General features: G+C 33.6%; 1 protein-coding gene across 6 annotated transcripts in view; it reads right to left on the bottom strand.

The window, feature by feature from the left end:
* Positions 1–650: 650 nt before the first annotated feature.
* The window catches only part of GULP1 (GULP PTB domain containing engulfment adaptor 1), a 332,692-nt gene continuing 312,804 nt past the window's right edge, over positions 651–20,538 (bottom strand). For 5 of the 6 annotated variants that reach the window (XM_070359405.1, XM_070359381.1, XM_070359392.1 and 2 more), the window contains 3 exons: positions 16,494–16,632; positions 10,061–10,155; positions 651–2,644 (listed from right to left, as the gene is read on the bottom strand). In XM_070359405.1, the coding sequence (XP_070215506.1) occupies positions 2,573–2,644; positions 10,061–10,155; positions 16,494–16,632 (306 nt within the window). In that variant the 3' untranslated portion in view covers positions 651–2,572. Of the gene's footprint in view, positions 2,645–10,060; positions 10,156–16,493; positions 16,633–18,917; positions 19,143–20,538 lie in introns of all 6 variants that reach the window. The other variant, XM_070359407.1, reaches the window with a different exon arrangement.

Here is a 20,538-nt window from a genome sequence, read left to right as displayed (position 1 = left end):
TTCATTTACTAATTCATATAAATATCTTACTTTTCCTTTAGGACAATAAACTAACTGAAGGCAGGGATCTGGTCATCTTCTGTTTAACAATGTCTGCTAGAAACTTACCAAATGTTTTCTTACCCACCTAATACATGTTATTCACATGGAGGAATAAATGAATTTTATTGAACAGATGGATAAAGTGCTCATTGTTTTGCAAAGGCTGTGCATGTGTCTTGTGTACCATTAAAATATTTAACATTGCTTTTTAAATAGGTTCAAAACTTCATGACATTCTAATTAGCCACAACTTAAATTCTATTATCAGGTCCACCTTTATAAGACTATCAGCCAACATACCCCGTGTATTACTAGGATAAAAAGGCTCTCCATTCTGAAAAGAGATATTTATATAATACGGTTATTATACCAAATGCTTCTGGTAAAAGGAAGCAAACTATGACCTCTCTCACCAGCAGGATGAAGTGTCCTGTTTTCACAACAGAATGATGTTTGACCATAAAGCTAGAATGTGTGTGGGCTGTAAGAAATTTCTGCTTCCTTCTTTCTCTTTCTGTCTTTCTTTTGGCACCAATTTACAACCAGGAAAATCTGGCATGAAATTAGCTTCAGAATGTTTCTAAATGAATTAGAGATTATTTAATGAGTTATAATATATACAAATATAAATTATACAATTTATTTAAAATCATTTATTCTCAGCAAAATCAAACATATCATTGAGTTTACATAGAAATACCATTTGAAACTGGATCTTCATAAAAATGCACTGGTGAAATAAAATGTTCATAATTAATGACCAATTATATATACTATTTAATCATGCCAGTAGCAGGATTGATTACTTTTAAAAATTGGTAAAGTAACTTATTTTAAATGTGCAAAGTACTCTATTGTGTTGCCATTGATAATAAATTGCCACTAAATATATACCTATTACATAAAGCTTTTTAAAGTACAATAAAAATACAAATTCTATCTGTTAAAAAAAGCCATTGATAGGGCTTCTAAACATCCTCATTATACAAATTCCAAAATACTATATGACAAACAAAATTATAAAGACTCTTCTTTATGAAACATATACTACCCTCTAATTAAGGTACAAATGAACAGATAACAGAAAACAAACAGGAAGGCTTATATAGACCATAGAATATTATGAAGATACATACAAATATAATATTGCATAAGCATATTTGATTTCTGTTCCTAGTGAAAATGTACCTTTAGCACATGAAGAAAATTCCCATGACTAAAAGAAAAGAAAAATTTTTGAGATCTACCTTCTATCTAAGCTCACATTTTCATTAATTTAATTTACTTTTCTTATAATGAGATGAACCAAATTATATATTTGACCGTAAATTTTTGCTGCACTCTGTATAAATTAGAGTCTGTTACACAACAGGTGAAGATGTAGGAAACAATTTTTTTTTAAAAAAGCTGAAGTTCACCAGCACAAGAGTCAGGTGCAAGAAAATGTTATTGTTCAGGTAAAAGACTAAACTGAACAGTAATTCCATTCATTTAAAAAATGAGATCCTGACTTTAATAGAAAAAACATTAAATTTGCTAAATAATATTGATAATTCATAAATAAAATGTTACAGAATTTTTAAATTATCAGAATTAATGGGCTATCACAAAATAAACCTTGATGAGAAGATATTTTAATCAAGGGAGAAATATAAGAAGAATAGTCTTATTCAGTGAGAAAAAATTTATTTTGTAAAGTAAATACGGGTAATAGATGCTGCGACTATAGACAGTATATATTCAAAATCATTTTGAGAAAACATCAGATCAAATGACATTTAGATGTTTAGTAATGTAACTTATCTTGATAGAAACTAAATTTTAAGTCCTTTGTGAATAGCAAGCTTTCATTTTTTCACAATCTTTATGTATGAAATAAAATATTTAGAGTATAGCTGATAATAATAGCTAACATTATTACCTTGAACTTAGTAATAACAACTCTAAACACATTTAGTTTAATTCTTGGGATTTATATTTCTGTTATTTTACCTGTTAAAAATGATATGGTGGTGTTATATTCAAAGTTTACATTTTCCCAATAATATGAACAACATTTCATACATAAAATGATATCTGTATAATTAATGGTAACATGTTTATTGGTTTGAATATAGAACATATTTAGTTTGGCATTGGTATATCTCTTAGGATTCTGAAAGGTATCATTTATGTATAGCTTTTGGGAAATTAATAATAAACTAGCAGCCTAGAGAATGAACATAAATTTGAAGAAGCTAATTATTTAGAACTCAGACAAAGGCAGATATTTGGATAATCTGTCTTTCAATTACAAATTCTTCTACAAACTGAAAGGAACATAAAAGTATGATTTAATTTACAGCAAAATGTTACAGATCAACAGTGAATGCATCAGGAAATTTTACTGAAATAATTCTCAAAAAGTTAAGAGACTCAAAAATATATTGGCACATTTATAATACCTGACATAAGTAATAATGACTGATATATATATATATATACGTATACAAAACAATTTTAACAGATTCCGGACCTCTTGTTCTTTACATCAGCACCTGCTGTCTAAAGGGTCGAGACAAAATACTGTGCCTTCAAGAGTTAGTCCCATTTTGAACCCCTCCTGTAAAACAAAGTAAAATCATTAAAATAGGAAATGCTCATAGGAAAAAAAAAATCTGTAAATGAAAAAGACTATGAACAAAAGTTGAAATCTTCATGCTTTGATCAAAAAAGAAATAATTATATGTCAAATGTTGACTTGTCAAATTTGTATCAAGTGCTTTTATATCCATTAACATTTTAAATGTTTTAAAAATATACATGAGGTTAGCATCCATAAGCTAGCTAGATAGCATATTAAAAAGACATGACCAACCTAGACAGCATATTAAAAAGCAGAGACATTACTCTGCCAACAAAGGTCTGTCTAGTCAAAGCTATGGTTTTTCCAGTGGTCATCTATGATGTGAGAGCTGGACTATAAAGAAAGCTGAGTGCTGAAGAATTGATACTTTTGAACTGTGGTGTTGGAGAAGACTCTTGAGAGTCTCTTGGACTGCAAGGAGATCCAACCAGTCCATCCTAAAGGAAATCAATCCTTTTGAATATTCATTGTAAGGACTGATGTTGAAGCTGAAACTCCAATACTTTGACCACCTGATGCGAACTGACTCCTTGGCAAAGACCCTGATGCTGGGCAAGATTGAAGGTGGGAGGAGAAGGGGATGACAGAGGATGAGATGGCTGGATGGCATCACTGACTCTATGGACATGAGTTTGAGTAGGCCCCGGGAGTTGGTGATGGACACGGAAGCCTGGCTTGCTGCAGTCCATGGGGTCACAAAGAGTCTGACACGACTGAGCAACTGAACTGAACTGAGCATCCATAAGAGACAGAAGAAAACAGAACTAATGGAATTAATTTTAAGACTTAAATGTTTCTTTTCAGTAAAGTCTACTTTATGTCATTCTACTATAGTTTAAAAAGATTCCTTGACTTTAAAGGTCAGTGTTCATTTAAGTATAAGCACAATAGCTAGATCTCAAGTTGATGACAGTTTAATAGTTTTCATCTTTCTTTCTTTCTTTAATAGTTTTCACCTTTCTTTAAGTGAAAGGTGTTCACCTTTCACTGCCCAGAGCCTGGTAAAATAAACTGCATTGCATTTAGGAATTGCAATGCTGTATCCTATGTAGGGGATCCTATAGTGGCAATGGATTGCAGACCACTTTGCCATGGAAAGAGCTTCCTCTGCAGCTTCCCTGGTGACTCAGTGGTAGAGAATCTACCTGCCAATGCAGGAGATGCTGCTTCAATCTCTGCATTGGGAATATTTCCTGTGTTTCAGGGAAGAAGCCAGTTCTGACACCATGTTGGAAACTGTTTCTTTGACTTGCTTTCATTATTATAATTATACTAAATGGCTTGCCTGGCGGACCCTGCCCCTCTGCTTGATGGTAAACTAAAGTGCCTTTGTTTAGCTCATGGAGAGACACTTGTCCTGCCCACCTGTGAATAGAAGAGATTAACATACCCCTTCTGAAGGCTGGGCATTCCCCTGGAGATGCTTTGCAAGACTGAAGACCCTTTCACTTTACTTCCCACTGCATCTCTCTCTCTATTCTGCCTTTTGATTTTAATTCCTCATTGATTCTTTTTCTCTGATCTATAAAAGAACCTGGCATCCAGACCCCAAGAAGATGGTTATTTTGAGGCAGAGCCTTCCATGTTCTCGGTCTGCCAGCTCCCCGATTAAAGTCTCTTCCTTGCCTCAACACCTGTCTCTTGGATTCATTGGCCTATTGTACGGCAGGAGAGCAAGCTTGGACTTGGTAACACCTGGAGAAGGAAATGGCAACCCACTCCAGTATTCTTGCCTGGGAAATACCATGGACAGAGGAGTCTGGCAGGGTACAGTCCATGGAATCTCAAAAGAGTCAGACATGATTGAGCGCTCAACAACTAGTTCTGCAGTTGCTTGCATTTGCAAATTATTTGAATCCCACTCACCCCAGCATGTTTTAGCATCTTCCCTGGTGGCTGCAATGTGGGAGACTAGGGTTTGATCCTTGGGTGAGGAAGATCCCCTGGAGAAGGAAACAGCAACCCATTCCAGTATTCTTGTCTGGGAAATCCAATGGACAGAGGAGTCTGGTGGTCTACAGTCCATGGGGTTGCAAAGAGTTGGACATAACTGAGAGGCTAACAGTTTTTCATAGCATGTTTTAAATGCTTCTGGAAGTTAAACTGCCTTTAATTTATTAATAGCAAGGACCCAATTGCGTGAAAATTTTTTTTCAAAGAGTTTTAGTAAAAATTCAGTGGCAAAGGATTTTGTCCTTCTCTTCTCAAAGCTCTCTTCTTTTCTGCACAAAGTAATTGAATGATGGACCATCTCTGGCCTTACTATCTCTCCCATACCCATCTTTGCCCATGAAATGTAGACAGCAGTCTGTTCCTGAGGAAAAGAAAATCTCTTTCAAAGAGAGGGCTTCTGCCCTCTGTCGTGCTTTGTCTTTCATTTAATTAGATGACAGCCAAATGCATATTCATTTGCATTTCCTCAAATGAATTTGAGAAATTTGAGTTACCTTCAAATAGAATTGGTGTCTAATGTACTTTAATTATAAGTTCAATGCAAACAGTATCATATAGAGGAAAAGAATCATTACAAAATGCAAGCTGCACCTTTTTCGCTATTAGTGTTTTGAGAATGCTCTTCATTATGTCTACCGCAAAAAGTCCACATGGCAATACCATCACTTTAATGGTTTTTCAAAACTACTTCTCATTATTTGAAATACAAATTCTATTTAGTTAAGTAAAAGTCAGAGTACTTACCATATATTTAAAAGCCTATTTTGTCACAAGCAGAAATATTTTGCCAACTGTATGCATATTTTTTAAACAGCTGCCAAATGGTTAGAAAAGTCAATACTTTAAACTGAAAATACTGTAAATAAACTTCTTTTTAAAATATTGTATTTGGATATCTGAGGATCTATGTACTATATCATCTTCTGGAATATTATTAGATAGATAGACAAGTACTGTGGGTATGTATTATCTTCGCAAAGATTTGATATCATTGTTTTTAAAATGTTATCAGTTCATTCTGAAATTAAACCACTATCTCTTTAATTACCCTGAAAATATAATTTATCAGTGTGCTATTACTATAGGAAAAGCAGAATAGTAATCAAAGTAAGATAGGAGTTGATCATTATTTCAACAGCAGCAAAAAATATTTGTATATTAATTATAAGAATATCTCCAAGTTTTTATAAGGATCCTTTTGGATTCCTTTTACATTAACTTAATTATCTCTTTTGACAGACACATTGTCACATGGCTGCATGGTTTCTTTCCTCCTAAAATAAAATTTCCCACACATTTTCTGACCCTTCCTCTCTAGGTCTCATTTACTAAGTCATGATTTAACAAATGCTCAGTCCTTCTAAAGTTCCATATCCTCTTGAATTTTAAACCTCTGAATGAAAATAAAGCTTATTTATGTAGGGATGGAATGGAGACTATAATTAATATCACACAAAATAATGATTTTATTATTAATATATTATTAATAATATATGTTATATAAAATGTTTTCCCCAATTGTATTTTCTTACTTTGAAATAGAAAAGTATATCAAAAAAAAAAAAAACACTCATATGTAACAATTAACATGTTGAAGTATGTCCTTTGAATCTCCTTTTCTCTAACTATAAATTTAAAAATAATTTAATAATATACTATATATTATATATAACATTTATTTGATGTATTACATACATTATATATAAATTTCTGTATTCTATTTTTTTAATCTTAGAACAAATTTCTTTGAGTCCGTGTAAAACTAATTTGATGATTTTATGATGTTTTATTAATTTTAATATGATGTTTCCTGAATTTTATAATTTTAAATACGGTTGACTGGATGTTTCTATACATAGAGAGTTTCCATATTCATAGTTATTTTCTCTTCAGGATAGATTGCATTAAAGTTTTTGATACCACATAGAAATACACGTATTAGCAACAAATTCCTGCTCGAGCGATGCTATGCACTGATCTTGACCCTGCAATGATTTAGAGTGCCTGTTTCATCACACTTTGATTTGTACTCATATTAGTAAAAAATAAAATGCTTAATTTGCTGAACTAAAGTAGCGTTTATAGTAGTTGATTTGCATGTTTTCTTTGATTAGATTTAACGTGTCTACAAGTACTAGCCATTTGTGGTCCTTTGTGAGCAACTGCCTTTTCATCTGTTGATTATTTAGTTTCCCTATCATTTGTCTACTTATTTTAATTATATATACACAATATGGTTATACTTTTTAAAACAAAATTAAAAGAAGTATAGAAGGTTTTCTACAAGAGACTGCATGTACATCTTTTCCTTATAAAGATTTCTTTATAATTCAAAAGTCTGATAAGTATGTAATTGTATTTCAAATATTTTAAACTATCCAAGGCTTCCAAAATTTATCTGAATATTTGTTGTATATTTCAGCTATACACTGATCTTGCGAATTATTAACCACTTGAATTAGCATCATTTAATGCAAAATTCATTCATCTTTCATTGACTTACCATGGTTCTTTTTTAACATGTTAAATTATTATAATGAATAAGGTACACTTCTGGAATATCAATACTATTACACTAATTTGCCTGCCAGTGACAGGTAATGAGAAATGTAAATTATGTCAAATCAGATACCCACATAATTGATTTTAAAGAAATATCTAATTTTCTAACAATTTATAAAAAATATGGCTTAATAGTTCTGCTTAAATTCTTGCATTCATGAGATGTTTTTTCGATTTCCTCTGTAAATAAAACAGTAAAATCCAAAATTTCAGTAAGCTTAACTCAATATAATTTATATGCATGCATGCTAAGTCGCTTCAGTTGTGCTGACTGTTTGCGACGCTATGGACTGTAGACCGTGAGGCTCCTCTGTCCATGGGATTCTGCAGGTGAGAATACCGCAGTGGTTGCCAGGCCCTTCTCTGGGGAACCTTCCTGACCCAGGGATTGAACCTGAAGCCCATTATGTCTCCTGGCATTGCAGGAGGATTGTTTACCATTAGCACCTATACTGTATTAAGTTTTTACATTATATGTAAAGATAAAAATAGTAACTAAATGTGTGCATTCAGTTAATCAGGCTAACAAGATTAATAATGAAAGCTGTCATAGATTTTAGATAAAATATGATATTACTTTAGTTAAACTTGCAAATAAATCATGGATTAAAAGAAACAGACAAACAATGAGATGGACAATGCCATAGTGACTTATTCATTGAAAAAAACTTCAAAATATGAGTATAAACCTCTTTAAATAATAATCAGACATATCCATGTGAACTGCTATTTGAGTATTTATTAAATAAAGCATGCAAATATTAAGGTTTAACTTCAAGAAGCCATAACTTGTTTAAAATATGAAAATGATATACCAACCATCTCTGGCGCTACCAACCATGAAAGCAGAAAAGAATGAAAAAGACATTAGGAAATAACAAAAACAAAAGCAAAAATACCACAGTGTAACATTATTTATCTAACACATGTTAAATCATTCCAATACGTTGTTTCTCAAACTAAGTTTCTACAAAAATCTGGAGATATAGGCTTATCTTCAAATATCTATAGAAAACGTTTGTTGTGTGAAAATCTAAAAAAAAATAGTAGTAATTATTTGTGGTTTTTATAACCTTTGAGAACAAATACTACCATATCACTGTCCATGTTTTTGTCTGTTCCTACAAGAACATTAGCACCGAGGTAGAATAAGCGTAATTGATAAAATTAATGAAAAGGTAAATTATTTACATATGAAATAAATAAAGCATTATCACTAAATAATCATGCACTATTTGCATGAAGTCTCTTAGTATTTGAACTATAGAAAAGATGTGCAAAAACTGTGTCATCAAATAAGATACATGCTGATATCAACAGAAGTTTGATATTGATGGTTTTAGCTTCAGCCAAGTAAAATAATCCATGCTATTATATTAAAGTTTGTAATTAGAATTTTATTAGGTGTTATAATTTTGCTTTTAATTGATGTTTTGAATTAACAGTTATATAAGATCTAGAAGGATAAAATGCTTTTCAACTTTTTGTAAGTATTTATGAAATGTTATAATAAAAGTTTAAGTCAGTATTAAGGATTTAAAATAATTTTTTATGCAAAAGGGAATTATAAATCATTCAACTTGAGAAATTTTTTTTTTAACATATTCTTAAAAAATCTCAAGATATGTTAAACAATCCAACTTTTAAGATAGAGAGGTATTATTACACCTGGAATAATTACATCTGGAATAATAAGGAAGATCACATAATACTTAAAAAACTGCTTCATACCTTCAGTCCAAAATCAGTGAAAGGATTTTTATGATCTTTCTAAGAAGTAGTGTTTTTATCAGTGTTAGAAGATCATAATCCACCCCTTAATTTTTTTTCCAGGAAACAAAGCATAGAAGAGTGAGTATATTGTCCAGGCCGAATAAGTAAATTTATCACATCTTCTCTTTATCACATCTTTTCAGTCAGCTTCATATAAGCTGATTGATATAATGAGCTGATCTCTGACTGCAATCTACCACATATATATTGTCTTTTTGGTGAAAAATAGGACATAAAAACTTCATCAAGATATATAAGGAAATATAAAGAGAAGATCTTATTATAGTACTTATAATGCTAATTATTAATCATGGCCCACTACACAAAATATCTTCAAACTTTCAGAACAACTCAGAATTGAAAAATACAAGGGAAAGAAAGAAATGAAAATGCAGCTGGACTACATTCCTCAACAAGTGGTCATTTGGTGTCCGCTGCTTCAGTAAGAGCCCAGAAGAGCCCACAATGCTTCCTTCTTTTTCTACATCCCCACCCCCACTTCTTTGGAATTCTTGGTTTTAGCTATCAGCTTAGTTAGCTATCTTTTTTAGTTAATTGTGGTACATGGTTTATAACATTATATAAATTTTATGTGTGCAACATTACATTGCAACTTCTGTATATACTACAGTGTGCCCAAAAGTTTAGTTTCCATCCATAACCATACAGTTGACCTCTTTTACAATGATTCCTTTAAAAGAATGATTTCACTCTTACAAAGCTTTTCCTTCATTCACCCATTCACAATTTTGAAATTCATGATTGTTTTAAAAGACTGAGATCAAATCTTATAAATCTAATGCAATGACCTTTTAATTTTTGGATTTTGAATAATGAACTCATGAAGAATTCATGCAATTTTGTATCAAAAAGATGCACCACCTTATTGACACTGTAAATTGCACCATTAAGAAAAAAACACAACAAAACCTTATCTTTAGCATCTGAGTATTTTTAGAGTGAAATGTATATTGTTATTTTAAAGCAATTATTTTAAGTAAGTTGATAATAGTTCAAGGGAAGGGTAACTATAGTACATAACATTTTCTAGGAACCACAGAAAAAAGAAAAAAAGATTATGGGCCAATCTGTTAAAATAATCACCTGCATCTCATCTAATTTTGATTGAATGTCTGGCGGGAAGTCCCCTGCTCCACAGTTAAATGGGTCAAAAGGTTCTGCTCCAAACAGGTCCCGCTCTAAAGGGAAGAAAATAATATAGTGAATGAAATAATAAGGAGTGAGTTGAAGTAAGTTAAGTTCAGTCATGTCCAACTCTTTGTGACCACATGGACTGCAGCCCGCCAGGCTCCTCTGCCCATGGAGTTCTCCAGGCAAGAATACTGGAGTGGGTTGCATAGCCCTCCTCCATGGGATTTTCCCACAACAGAGATCAAAGCCAGGTCTCCCCCACTGCAGGCAGATTCTTTACCAGCTGAGCCACCAGGGAAGTCCTAAGTTTCGAAGCAAGATTAAATCAAGAAAAACCTGCATAACCAAATGAGCCTCTATCCACAGTAGTTAAAGACCAAAAGGAAGCAAAAATCCATTTTTATGATGATTTAAAAACTATCTGGTGGCAAAGGACTATTATTCAGAGAGGTTTTTAAGCCTTTAAGTAAGAAATAGCAAAATCACTAAATGTTTGATAATTAGTATATTTCAATGCCTATATTTTACCGAAGCAATTTATTTTCTTTTACATTTTTATTCCTTTTGAAGCAATTTAAATGTACTGAAATTGATGTATTATTCACTGAAACTTCCCTATTCCATTTATTGATGACCCTGAAACACAATAGTGACACAATATGTAGGACCTGGTAGATTAGTAAGTAGCTTAACTCATAGTTCATGCACTTTAATGTCACCCTTTAGCCAGGAAAAAAAAAAAAATTAAGGAACAATACCTTGTGTAGCATGAAATCACATCACCTTCCTAGGTAACCACAATGAGACTATTTCTCTAAAAATGTCTCCTATTCCCCACACAAATATTTTTAAAAAATTGCAGTAATGGGGACTTTCTGGCTGCCCAGTGGTTAAGACTCCGTGCTTCCAATGAAGGGGGAATGGGCTCAACTCCTGGTAGAGTAACTAAGATCCCACATGCCACATGGCCAAAAAAAAAAAAAACAAAATCCACAAGAGTAATAGAATATCAAAAAGATCCCTGTGCATATATTTTAAAGTATACATTGCAATGCATACTTCAAAACATATAGACAGGGAGTTTTATATATTCTATGGCTTATTATATGCCAAAGTTTTTAAAGAAATTTCTTTCCTCTGAATACATTCAAAGCCAGTCTTAAATGACAAAAAATTAAACTGTCTATAGGCAATAAAATTTATAATGTAGCAAGATTTTCACTTTTCAGTTCAGTTGTCCAGTTGTGTCTGACTCTTTGTGACCCCATTGACTGCAGTATGCCAGGCTTCCCTGTCCATCACCAACTCCTGGAGCTTGCTCAAACTCAGGTCCATCAAGTCATTGACACTATCCAACCATCTCATCCTCTGTCCTCCCCTTCTCTTCCTGCCTTCAATCCTTCCCAGCATCAGGGTTTTTTCTAAAGAATCACTTCTTCATATCAGGTGTCCAAAAGTATTGGAGCTTCAGCTTCAGCATCAGTCCTTCCAATGAATATTCAGGACTGATTTCCTTCAGGATTGACTGGTTTGATCTCCTTGCAGTCCAAGGGACTCTCAAGAGTCTTCTCCAACAGCACAGTTCAAAAGCATCAATTCTTTGGCACTCAGCTTTCTTTATGGTCCAACTGTCACATCCATACATGACTACTGGAAAAACCATAGCCTTGACTAGATGGACCTTTGTTGGTAAATTAATGTCTCTGCTTTTTAATATGCCGTCTAGGTTTCTCATAGCTTTTCTTCCAAGGAGCAAGCATCTTTTAATTTCATGGCTACAGTCACCATTTGCATTGATTTTGGAACCCAAGAAAATAAAGTTTGTCACTGTTTCAATTGTTTGCCCATCTATTTGCCATATGCCATGATCTTCGTTTTTTGAATGTTGAGTTTTAACCCAGCTTTTAAAACCCTCTTCTTTCACTTTCACCAACAGGCTCTTTCATTCCTCTTCACTTTCTGCCATAAGGGTGGTGTCACCTGCATATCTGAGGTTATGGATATTTCTCCTAGCAATCTTGATTTCAATTTGTGCCTTATCCATTCCAGCATTTCTCATGAATAAACTTTAAGCAAGGTGACAATATACAGCCTTGACACACTCCTTTTCCAATTTGGAACCAGTCCACTGTTCCATGTCTTCTTGACCTGCATATAGATTTCTCAGGAGGCAGGTAAGGTGGTCTGTTAATCCCATTTATTTAAGAATTTTCCACATTTTCTTGTGATCCACACAGTCAAAGGCTTTAGAATAGTCAGTAAAGCAGAAGTAGATGTATTTCTGGAATTTTCTCACTTTTTCTATGATCCAGTGGATGTTGGCAATTTTATCTCTGGTTCCTCTGCCTTTTCTTTTTTTTTTTTTTCCCTCTGCCTTTTCTAAATCCAGCTTGAACATCTGGAAGTTCACAGTTCACACATTAATTGAGCCTTCCTTGGAGAATTTTAAGCATTACTTTACTAGCGTGTGAGATGAGTGCTATTGTGTGCTAGTTTGAATATTTTTTGGCATTTGCCCTTCTTTGGGATTGGAATGAAAACTGACCTTTTCCAGTTCTGTGGCCACTGCTGAGTTTTCCAAATTTGCTGGCATGTTGAGTGCAACACTTGCACAGCATCATCTTTTAGGATTTGAAATAGCTCAGCTGGAATCCCATCACCTCCACTAGCTTTGTTGGTAGTGATGCTTCCTAAGGCTCACTTGACTTCACACTCCAGGATGTCTGGCTCTAGGTGAGTGATCATGCCATCATGGTTAGCTGGGTCATTAATATCTTTTTTGTACAGTTCTTTTGTGTATTCTTGCCACTTCTTCTTAATATCTTCTGCTTCTGTTAGGTCCATACCATTCCTGTCCTTTATTAAGCCCATCTTTGCATGAAATGTTCCCTTGGTATCTCTAATTTTCATAAAGTCTTTCCCATTCTATTGTTTTCCTCTATTTCTTTGCACTGATCACTGAGGAAGGCTTTCTTATCTCTCCCTGCTATTCTTTGGAACCCTGCATTCAGATGGATATATCTTTCCTTTCTCTTTTGGTCATTGTAGAGAGTTTTTACAAAACATGGTCTACTGGAGAAGGGAATGGGAAACCACTTCACTTTTCAGGAAACCATCTTTTCTAAATTAAATGCTTTGTAAGAAGTAATATTTATCTACTTGAGTTCTATGAATAACATATTCTCAACCATTCCATGACTCCCATTATGAAAGATTGTTATATACCTTATTGCAAATTTTTTTTTCAGATTCATGTATTAAATAAGTTAAGAAAAGTAAAATGCTTAGAAGTTTCTGGTGCTGGTAAGTACTACATAAATAAGGATATACAATTTACATCCAAATAAAGTCGCTTTTAAGAATGAAAGGAATGTTACCAATAATTTCATCAGGATGAAAGGTATAAGCCAGGGCAGTTCTAAATGAATGGGGATTTACTTTTACCTTAGGTATAACAGATGGGTGTTATGATTATTGTTGCTATTTATTTTCCTCAGTCTGATGTTTATTATAGGCAATAAATCAGAACTTGGAGAAACTTTTCTTTGGAAGAGTATCTTGGATACACATTAACAGGATACACATTAAGCGATGCTTTACACATGGTGAAGAAATGAATTAGTAAAGAGAAAGGTCTGTCAGGAGAGACAGAGATTCTCATTACACAGGTCTTCTAAAGTTGGGACTCAAAACCGTCAGAGATTTCAGATGGGCTTAAGGGATTCTTTTAACATTTCTAAAGTACAATGAAATTTTGTATGAGTGAGCATGTTGTGCTTTTAGGTGAAAGAGGTTTAACATTAAATTTATCATATTCTTTGGGGTCCATAAACCCCCAAGTTAAGAAACTACTAATTTAAATATCAAATATATTAATATCATGCAAATTAATAAACAGAGCTCTTTGGCATATTTTGGCCAACTCAGATGGATCTAAAACCCATAAAAAGTCATGTAAGTCTAATTTTCAATTTAAAAAGATTTCGTATGTAATTAATAACATGAAAAGTATTTAATCTAATGTAAGAGCAAAAGGACAAAAACAGGTGATATTTCATTTGGTCATTCTTTCCTTCATCAACTAAACATTTATTGGACGCAGTATGTGCCATACATTTTGCTAGGCAGTGGATTAAAGCAGTGAGGAAAGGACTTTCCAGTCAAGTGCCTTCCCTCCTATAACTTATAACCAATTAGGAAATATGATATGAAACAAATTAAAACCTCATATGTATTCAGAGATCAAAAATATGCTCTGGAGAACTACTAGGGTTCTCAGGCAGTAAGGAGAAAAACTAAAGAGTCTTGTAGGTTTCTGCTTTTATGTATTTAGAACATAAAGAAAAGTAAATGAATAAATACATTTAAAATTTTATTTAAAGAAAAAGTCATAATACTAAAATCCCATTGGATTAGAGTTTTAGACAATTTTACAATTAAAATTGAGTTGAACAATCTGTCCTTAAATTGTTAGTATAGATAGACAAAAAGACAATTGATAGATAGTTGGTAGATAGAAATGATACAGTAGTAATCAGAACTCCATATCTATCATTTATTATCTATCTAGTCTATCTATTGATATATTATTGTATTTACTAAACTCAGACATCAGCATAGGTAGACATTAAAAAATATAGCAGGATGTGATGTCAATTTCTCATTAATAAATTCCTTAAAACAATTTACCTATCTCTACCTAGATTTTCCAAAGATGTTTCAAACTCACAAATGTCTAAAAGAGAACTCCTTCACTTTCTCCCTCTCTACCTCAATTTTTCTCATTAACAACATTTGGTCTAAAATCCTGAATTGTAATTGATTTTGAACATTCACTCATCATCCTGATGGATAACTCTCAATTACCATTCCTTCTAAATGTCTTAAAATCTATTCACGCTTCTCAATTTATGTTCTATTTGGTTTTAAGTTGTCCATTGTAGATACACAGCTAACTTATATTTCAAAATCTACTGTGTATGATAAACAAATAAATATTGAATGAAATAAATGAATGAGTAAAAGAGTGAGAAAATCAGAGGACGTAAAAAACAGTGGTAAAAGAAGCGATCTGCCTGCAATGCAGGAGACCAGGGTTTAGTCCACAGGTTGGGAAGATCCCCTGGAGAAGGGACTGGCTACCCACTCCAGTATTCCTGCCTGGAGAATTCCATGGACAGAGGAGCATGGCAGGCTACAGTCCATGGGGTCGCAAAGAGTTGGACATGACTGAGCAACTAACAGTTTCACCCCTCTCAACATTTTCACAAACAAAGAGATGTGGGACACTCATGAGGACAAGAAATATCTCATTTTGGAAAGATTGTCTACCATGACATGTATATTATGGATTATTTCCCTGAAAAAATATTTTGCGTCAACAAAAAATATATTCAGAGGAATTTAAATATGCTATATTTCAACTTACGTATTGAAATATTTTTGTACATTGACCTAATATTATTACTTTGCATTTACAAATTAGCCCTCAGAAATTTACTGAATGCCTAAAATGTGCAATGCAGTTTGTTAAGTTCCACAGGGGAAATAGACTATAGGCTCTGAAATACTTCACAGCTTTAAAACTTCAGAGCTACATTGAAAATGTCTTAAGTGTGAACCAGAGAGGAAGCAATAAAGCATAATACGTAAAACTCTTTTCTTCAGTGACCCTTTGGATTTGCTGACTGATCAAGACCATTGGAAACCATTCTTTAGCTTTCTGTGAGAGGGCACAGATCAAAATATAGTCAAGACATTGATGATTAGCATCTGCTAGATGCTTTCTAATTCAACAGAAAAAGACTTACATATAGAAAGATATATAGAAAGTAAATCAGAAAAGCAATGTATTTATTATAGCTTTTTAAATATCAAATAGAGAACACTTACATAGAGTTAGTTATAAAGAAATCATGAAATTCATAGATTTATATATATGAAATTCATAGATTCACATGTTTCTTTAAGACTACCCACATGCCCTATGATAAAAACTTAAACTGATCTCTCTATATATGTCAAAGATAATTAATTACCACCAGGGTTGTTTGTAATCATTGAAAACATATTAAAAATATAACCCCAAACACAATAAAAACATAATTAAGTACCTTGTATTATGATGGAATTAATCTTATACCAAAATACCATTTTTCATGAAATAGTTTTAAATGCAAATAGTGATGTCTTTAGTAGTATACTCTGAATTATAAAGTAAAATATATAATTCACTGAACTTGTTACATATATATAAACAAAAATTTTTGGTTATTAAAATTTCTAGTGAGCTTGTTAAGATATATGATTTCACATAAAGAGCTAATTAAACATTTAAAATGTACACAAATGTAGCAAAAAATATTGATTTGTTTAGAAAGCTTACTAATCTCGTTAGATCGACTAGGTACTGGAGGCGGCTGCATTCCATTGTGAGTAGGTATTGAAGACTGGTGTGATACCGGAGAAAATGGAATCATATCAAAGATGTCAGTAGAGGGTGACTTAGGTGTCACACTGCCTGCCTGCAATGAAGATAACACGCATTAGGGTAGTAGTCCATGTAGACACATTATAATGAAAAATATTTCACATACATATAAAAGACATGTCAACCCAACACATGTGGTTGAGTCATATGAACTTGCCACTCTGTAGATCAAAAATGGTTAAATAGGCAATTTCATACGAATGAACCACATATGCCAAATGCTCATTGGCAAGAAAATCTCTACAAAGATGTTATCAAAGATGATGGCAAAAATGGTGACAACACTATTATAGAGAGATGTATCTTTTATATTGGATTTTTTTATATATCTAGAAATAATTGCCATTTATATCCAAGAATTGAAAACATGTTATAAACAATTTCTTTAAAACCTTGATATCAGTAATGTATTTTGCATAAGATTATAAGATTTAGACAGAAATAACTGAACTTACGTGATGCATCTTAAACATAACCATTCAAAAGCAATTGATAAAGATTTAAAAAAAATTTTCAAGGAGTCTATTTTAAATTGTATTTATAACTCTAGTGACTGCCAACTATTATATTCATTATAGTGACATTTATTCTTAGAATAAGTTTTCATCAAGTTTTCTACAATAAATAGGTACCTTGTAAAATAAATTATAGTCACTAAGTATACCACCAAAATGGTTAAGTTATCTGGGCCAATCTGGACTTGGACGTAATGTCAGAATAAAACAATCATCACTTTACATAATATGTAATTTACATATAAAATTACATAATATGTAATTGTCATACAGGGAAGAAATTATATATATATATATATATCATCTATAAACCAAAGAGAATTTTCATTTTGGAGAGAAATAGTGAGGAGAAATTAACTTTTCCTATAAGAACATGAACATTGCTTGGAACTGCTTAGAGTGGTACACATTAAAATTTGTGTTTTCAGAATACATTTTTTTTTTATTTATAGGTGATGTAGGTAATGAAAAATAAGCCTGATTGTGTGTAAAGAGTTACTGATTTGCTATTCAGTTTACATGACTGTTATTACATTTTTTTCATGCAGGATAATAAAATAGCTGACATCTTCCTTTCTTTAGCAACTTACTTTCCCTTTATGGTTTATCAGTCACAAACACTATACAAAGACTTGGAGGAACCTTCCTCCTACTCAGCAATGTTCTCCTAATCAGCATCTCTCTCCATTTCCCTGGCATCCATCTCTCTCCTCTTTGTCAGGATTTAAAGATACTCGAATCTTGACTTTGTTAAAACAAACCAACCAAAAAGCTCTTTACTCAGCGCTTCTTTACTCCTCTAGACCCTCATTTCTCTTTCTCTTCTCTATTGAAGCTGAGCTCTTTGAAGGAGGTATTACATTTCTTGCCTGTTTACTTCATCCAATCCTCAATTAAGATCATTCTAGACTGTTCTTTTTTTTTTTTTTTGATCCCACTCCATGGCATGTGGACCTTAGTTCCCCAAACAAGGATGGAACCCAAGCCCCTTGAACATGGAGTCTTAACCACTGGACTGGCAGAGAAGTCTCTAGATTGCTCTTTTTGCTGAGCTGTACTTAAACAGCTTTGCCAGTATCACCAATGGCCTAACTTCCCAATTACCATATTTGATGAATCTTTTGTTTTCTTTTTAAAATTTGTACTGGCGTATAGATGACCTACAATATTGTGCTAACTTCAGGTGTACAGCAAAGTGAATCATTTATACATATACATATATCCACTGTTTTTTAGATTCTTTTCTGATGAACCCTTGAAAGTACTTGTCCTACTTCATCTTTTTGTGGATTTGGACCACCACTCTCTACTAGAAGGGCTTCCTTTCTGGCTCAGCTGGTAAAGAATCTGCCTGCAATGCAGAAGACCTGGGTTCCATCCCCTAGGCGGGGAAGATCCCCTGGAGAAGGGAAAGGCTGCTGCTGCTAAGTCACTTCAGTCGTGTCCGACTCTGCAACCCCATAGACGGTAGCCCACCAGGCTCCCCCATCCCTGGGATTTTCCAGGCAAGAACACTGGAGTGGGTTGAAGGGAAAGGCTATCCACTCCAATATTCTGGCCTGAAGAATTCCATGGGGTTGCAAAGAGTTGGACAGGACTGAGTAACTTTCACTTTCAGTTTCTCTACTAGAAACTCTCTGATGTCAGATGACCCAAGTATGCAAAAATGGCACATAAAGGCCCCAGATCACATCATCAACTCAAGACATACTTGATTTTTTCAATACTATGTAAATGGCATATATTGGCAGAATTCAAAATAATATATGGGATAATAAAAATAATTTTCTATTTAGCAAATTACATGCGGTCTTGGGATGCTGTTGTCACTGTCTGGCTTGGGAAGGCCCCGTTTAGAAGGTGGTGGTATTAACAGTCCCAATGATAGTCTGGAATCAGGAGAGTTGACAGGAGTGACAGTAATGGAAGAAATATTTAGACAGGGAGATGAATCATCAGTACTATGCCAGAAAGAGGGCGAGCATCTCTGAAACCCGTGTTGCTCATGATCAGACATTTTGTGCAGCAGCTGTAAAGGAATGACAGAGAAATATACTAAGGAAAAGAAAGAAGACATGGAGGAAAAAGAATATATGAAAATTTATTCATGAAAGAGTATTGTGAAAATGATAAGTAATTTCAAAACAACTTTTCTAAGATTAAAACAACTAGTTTGAGTAGATTTTTTCCTACGGCAGGACCTTCAGATTCTGTGTTCTTTAATTGGATGCTTTTTTACTGAAATATTACATTTTTATATATTTAAATAAAATACTGCATTCAATATAACTTAAGAGAAAGAAGGTAGAGAGGGAAATGACAAATGCCTGAAGATTTATTTCTGAGAGAGCTTCTTTGTGATGAGATGGGAGAAGGGAAAAACAGCAACAAGGAAAAATGTCAGTGGGAGTAAAGTCTAGTAAAAAGTAAAGTCTGTAGAATTTTCAAAAAGGGGTACAGCATACCTCTTAGATTTAATCCTCCAATCATTCTTTTAAAGTCTTAGTATTAGTAGTATTATATCATTATCATATTAAAGATAGGGGGGTCAAGGCCCATGGATTCTTTGTGATTTTAGACTTCCCTTTCACTTTTCAGTTTCATGCATTGGAGAAGGAAATGGCAACCCACTCCAGTGTTCTTGCCTGGAGAATCCCAGGGACGGGGGAGTCTGGTGGGCTGCCGTCTGTGGGGTCGCACAGAGTCGGACACGACTGAAGCGACTTAGCAGCAGCAGGAGCAGCAAGGTAAGAAGCAAAGCCAAAATTCAAAACAATCTGACTCCAATCATCATGCCCTTTCTATAGGTAGTGAGTTCCAAGTGGTAAAATTTTGGGGGGATGAACAGAGGCATTGTTGAATGACTTCAAATAAATCAGAGAGATACATAATAATAAACAACTATTATAGTATACTGTATGGGGTCAGTCTTTGGATGACTTTTGGAAGCTATTTTCATTACATCATGGAAAGCTATTGTCAAATACTGAGCTGGACAGAGTTGAACAGTCAGATGTCAGAATGGTCAGTTAAAACAACCACACAAATGAAAGTACATAATAATTGAGCCTTTATTCACTTACTGTAATAGTGTAAGCAAGAGGCCGAAAAGAAAGTGCTGGCTTCATTAAGGTCCCATTCCTCAATGAATGGCACTGGGCAAAGGTCAGAAGCATCATTACAGAAGCAGGGCATTCTCTCTGTCTTGCCAGGGAGCCCTGAACAAAAGGTTCCTACTGGTTTGGTTTGGTTTTGGGGGAGAGAATAGGGGAACAGAGGGAAGATCAAGGAAAAGAACTAAGAGTAGAAGATACTTAAAACTGAGCTTTACTGGAGAAATACCACTAATATTTCTCTAGTGGAGTGATACCAAGGGATCATTTCATGCAAACATGGACACAATAAAGGACAGAAATGGTATGGAC

Source organism: Bos mutus, chromosome 2 (genome assembly GCF_027580195.1).
Source record: "Bos mutus isolate GX-2022 chromosome 2, NWIPB_WYAK_1.1, whole genome shotgun sequence".
Lineage (NCBI taxonomy): Eukaryota > Metazoa > Chordata > Mammalia > Artiodactyla > Bovidae > Bos > Bos mutus.
Note: the sequence above shows the minus strand (reverse complement) of the source record. Positions and strands in the feature narration are given on the sequence as shown.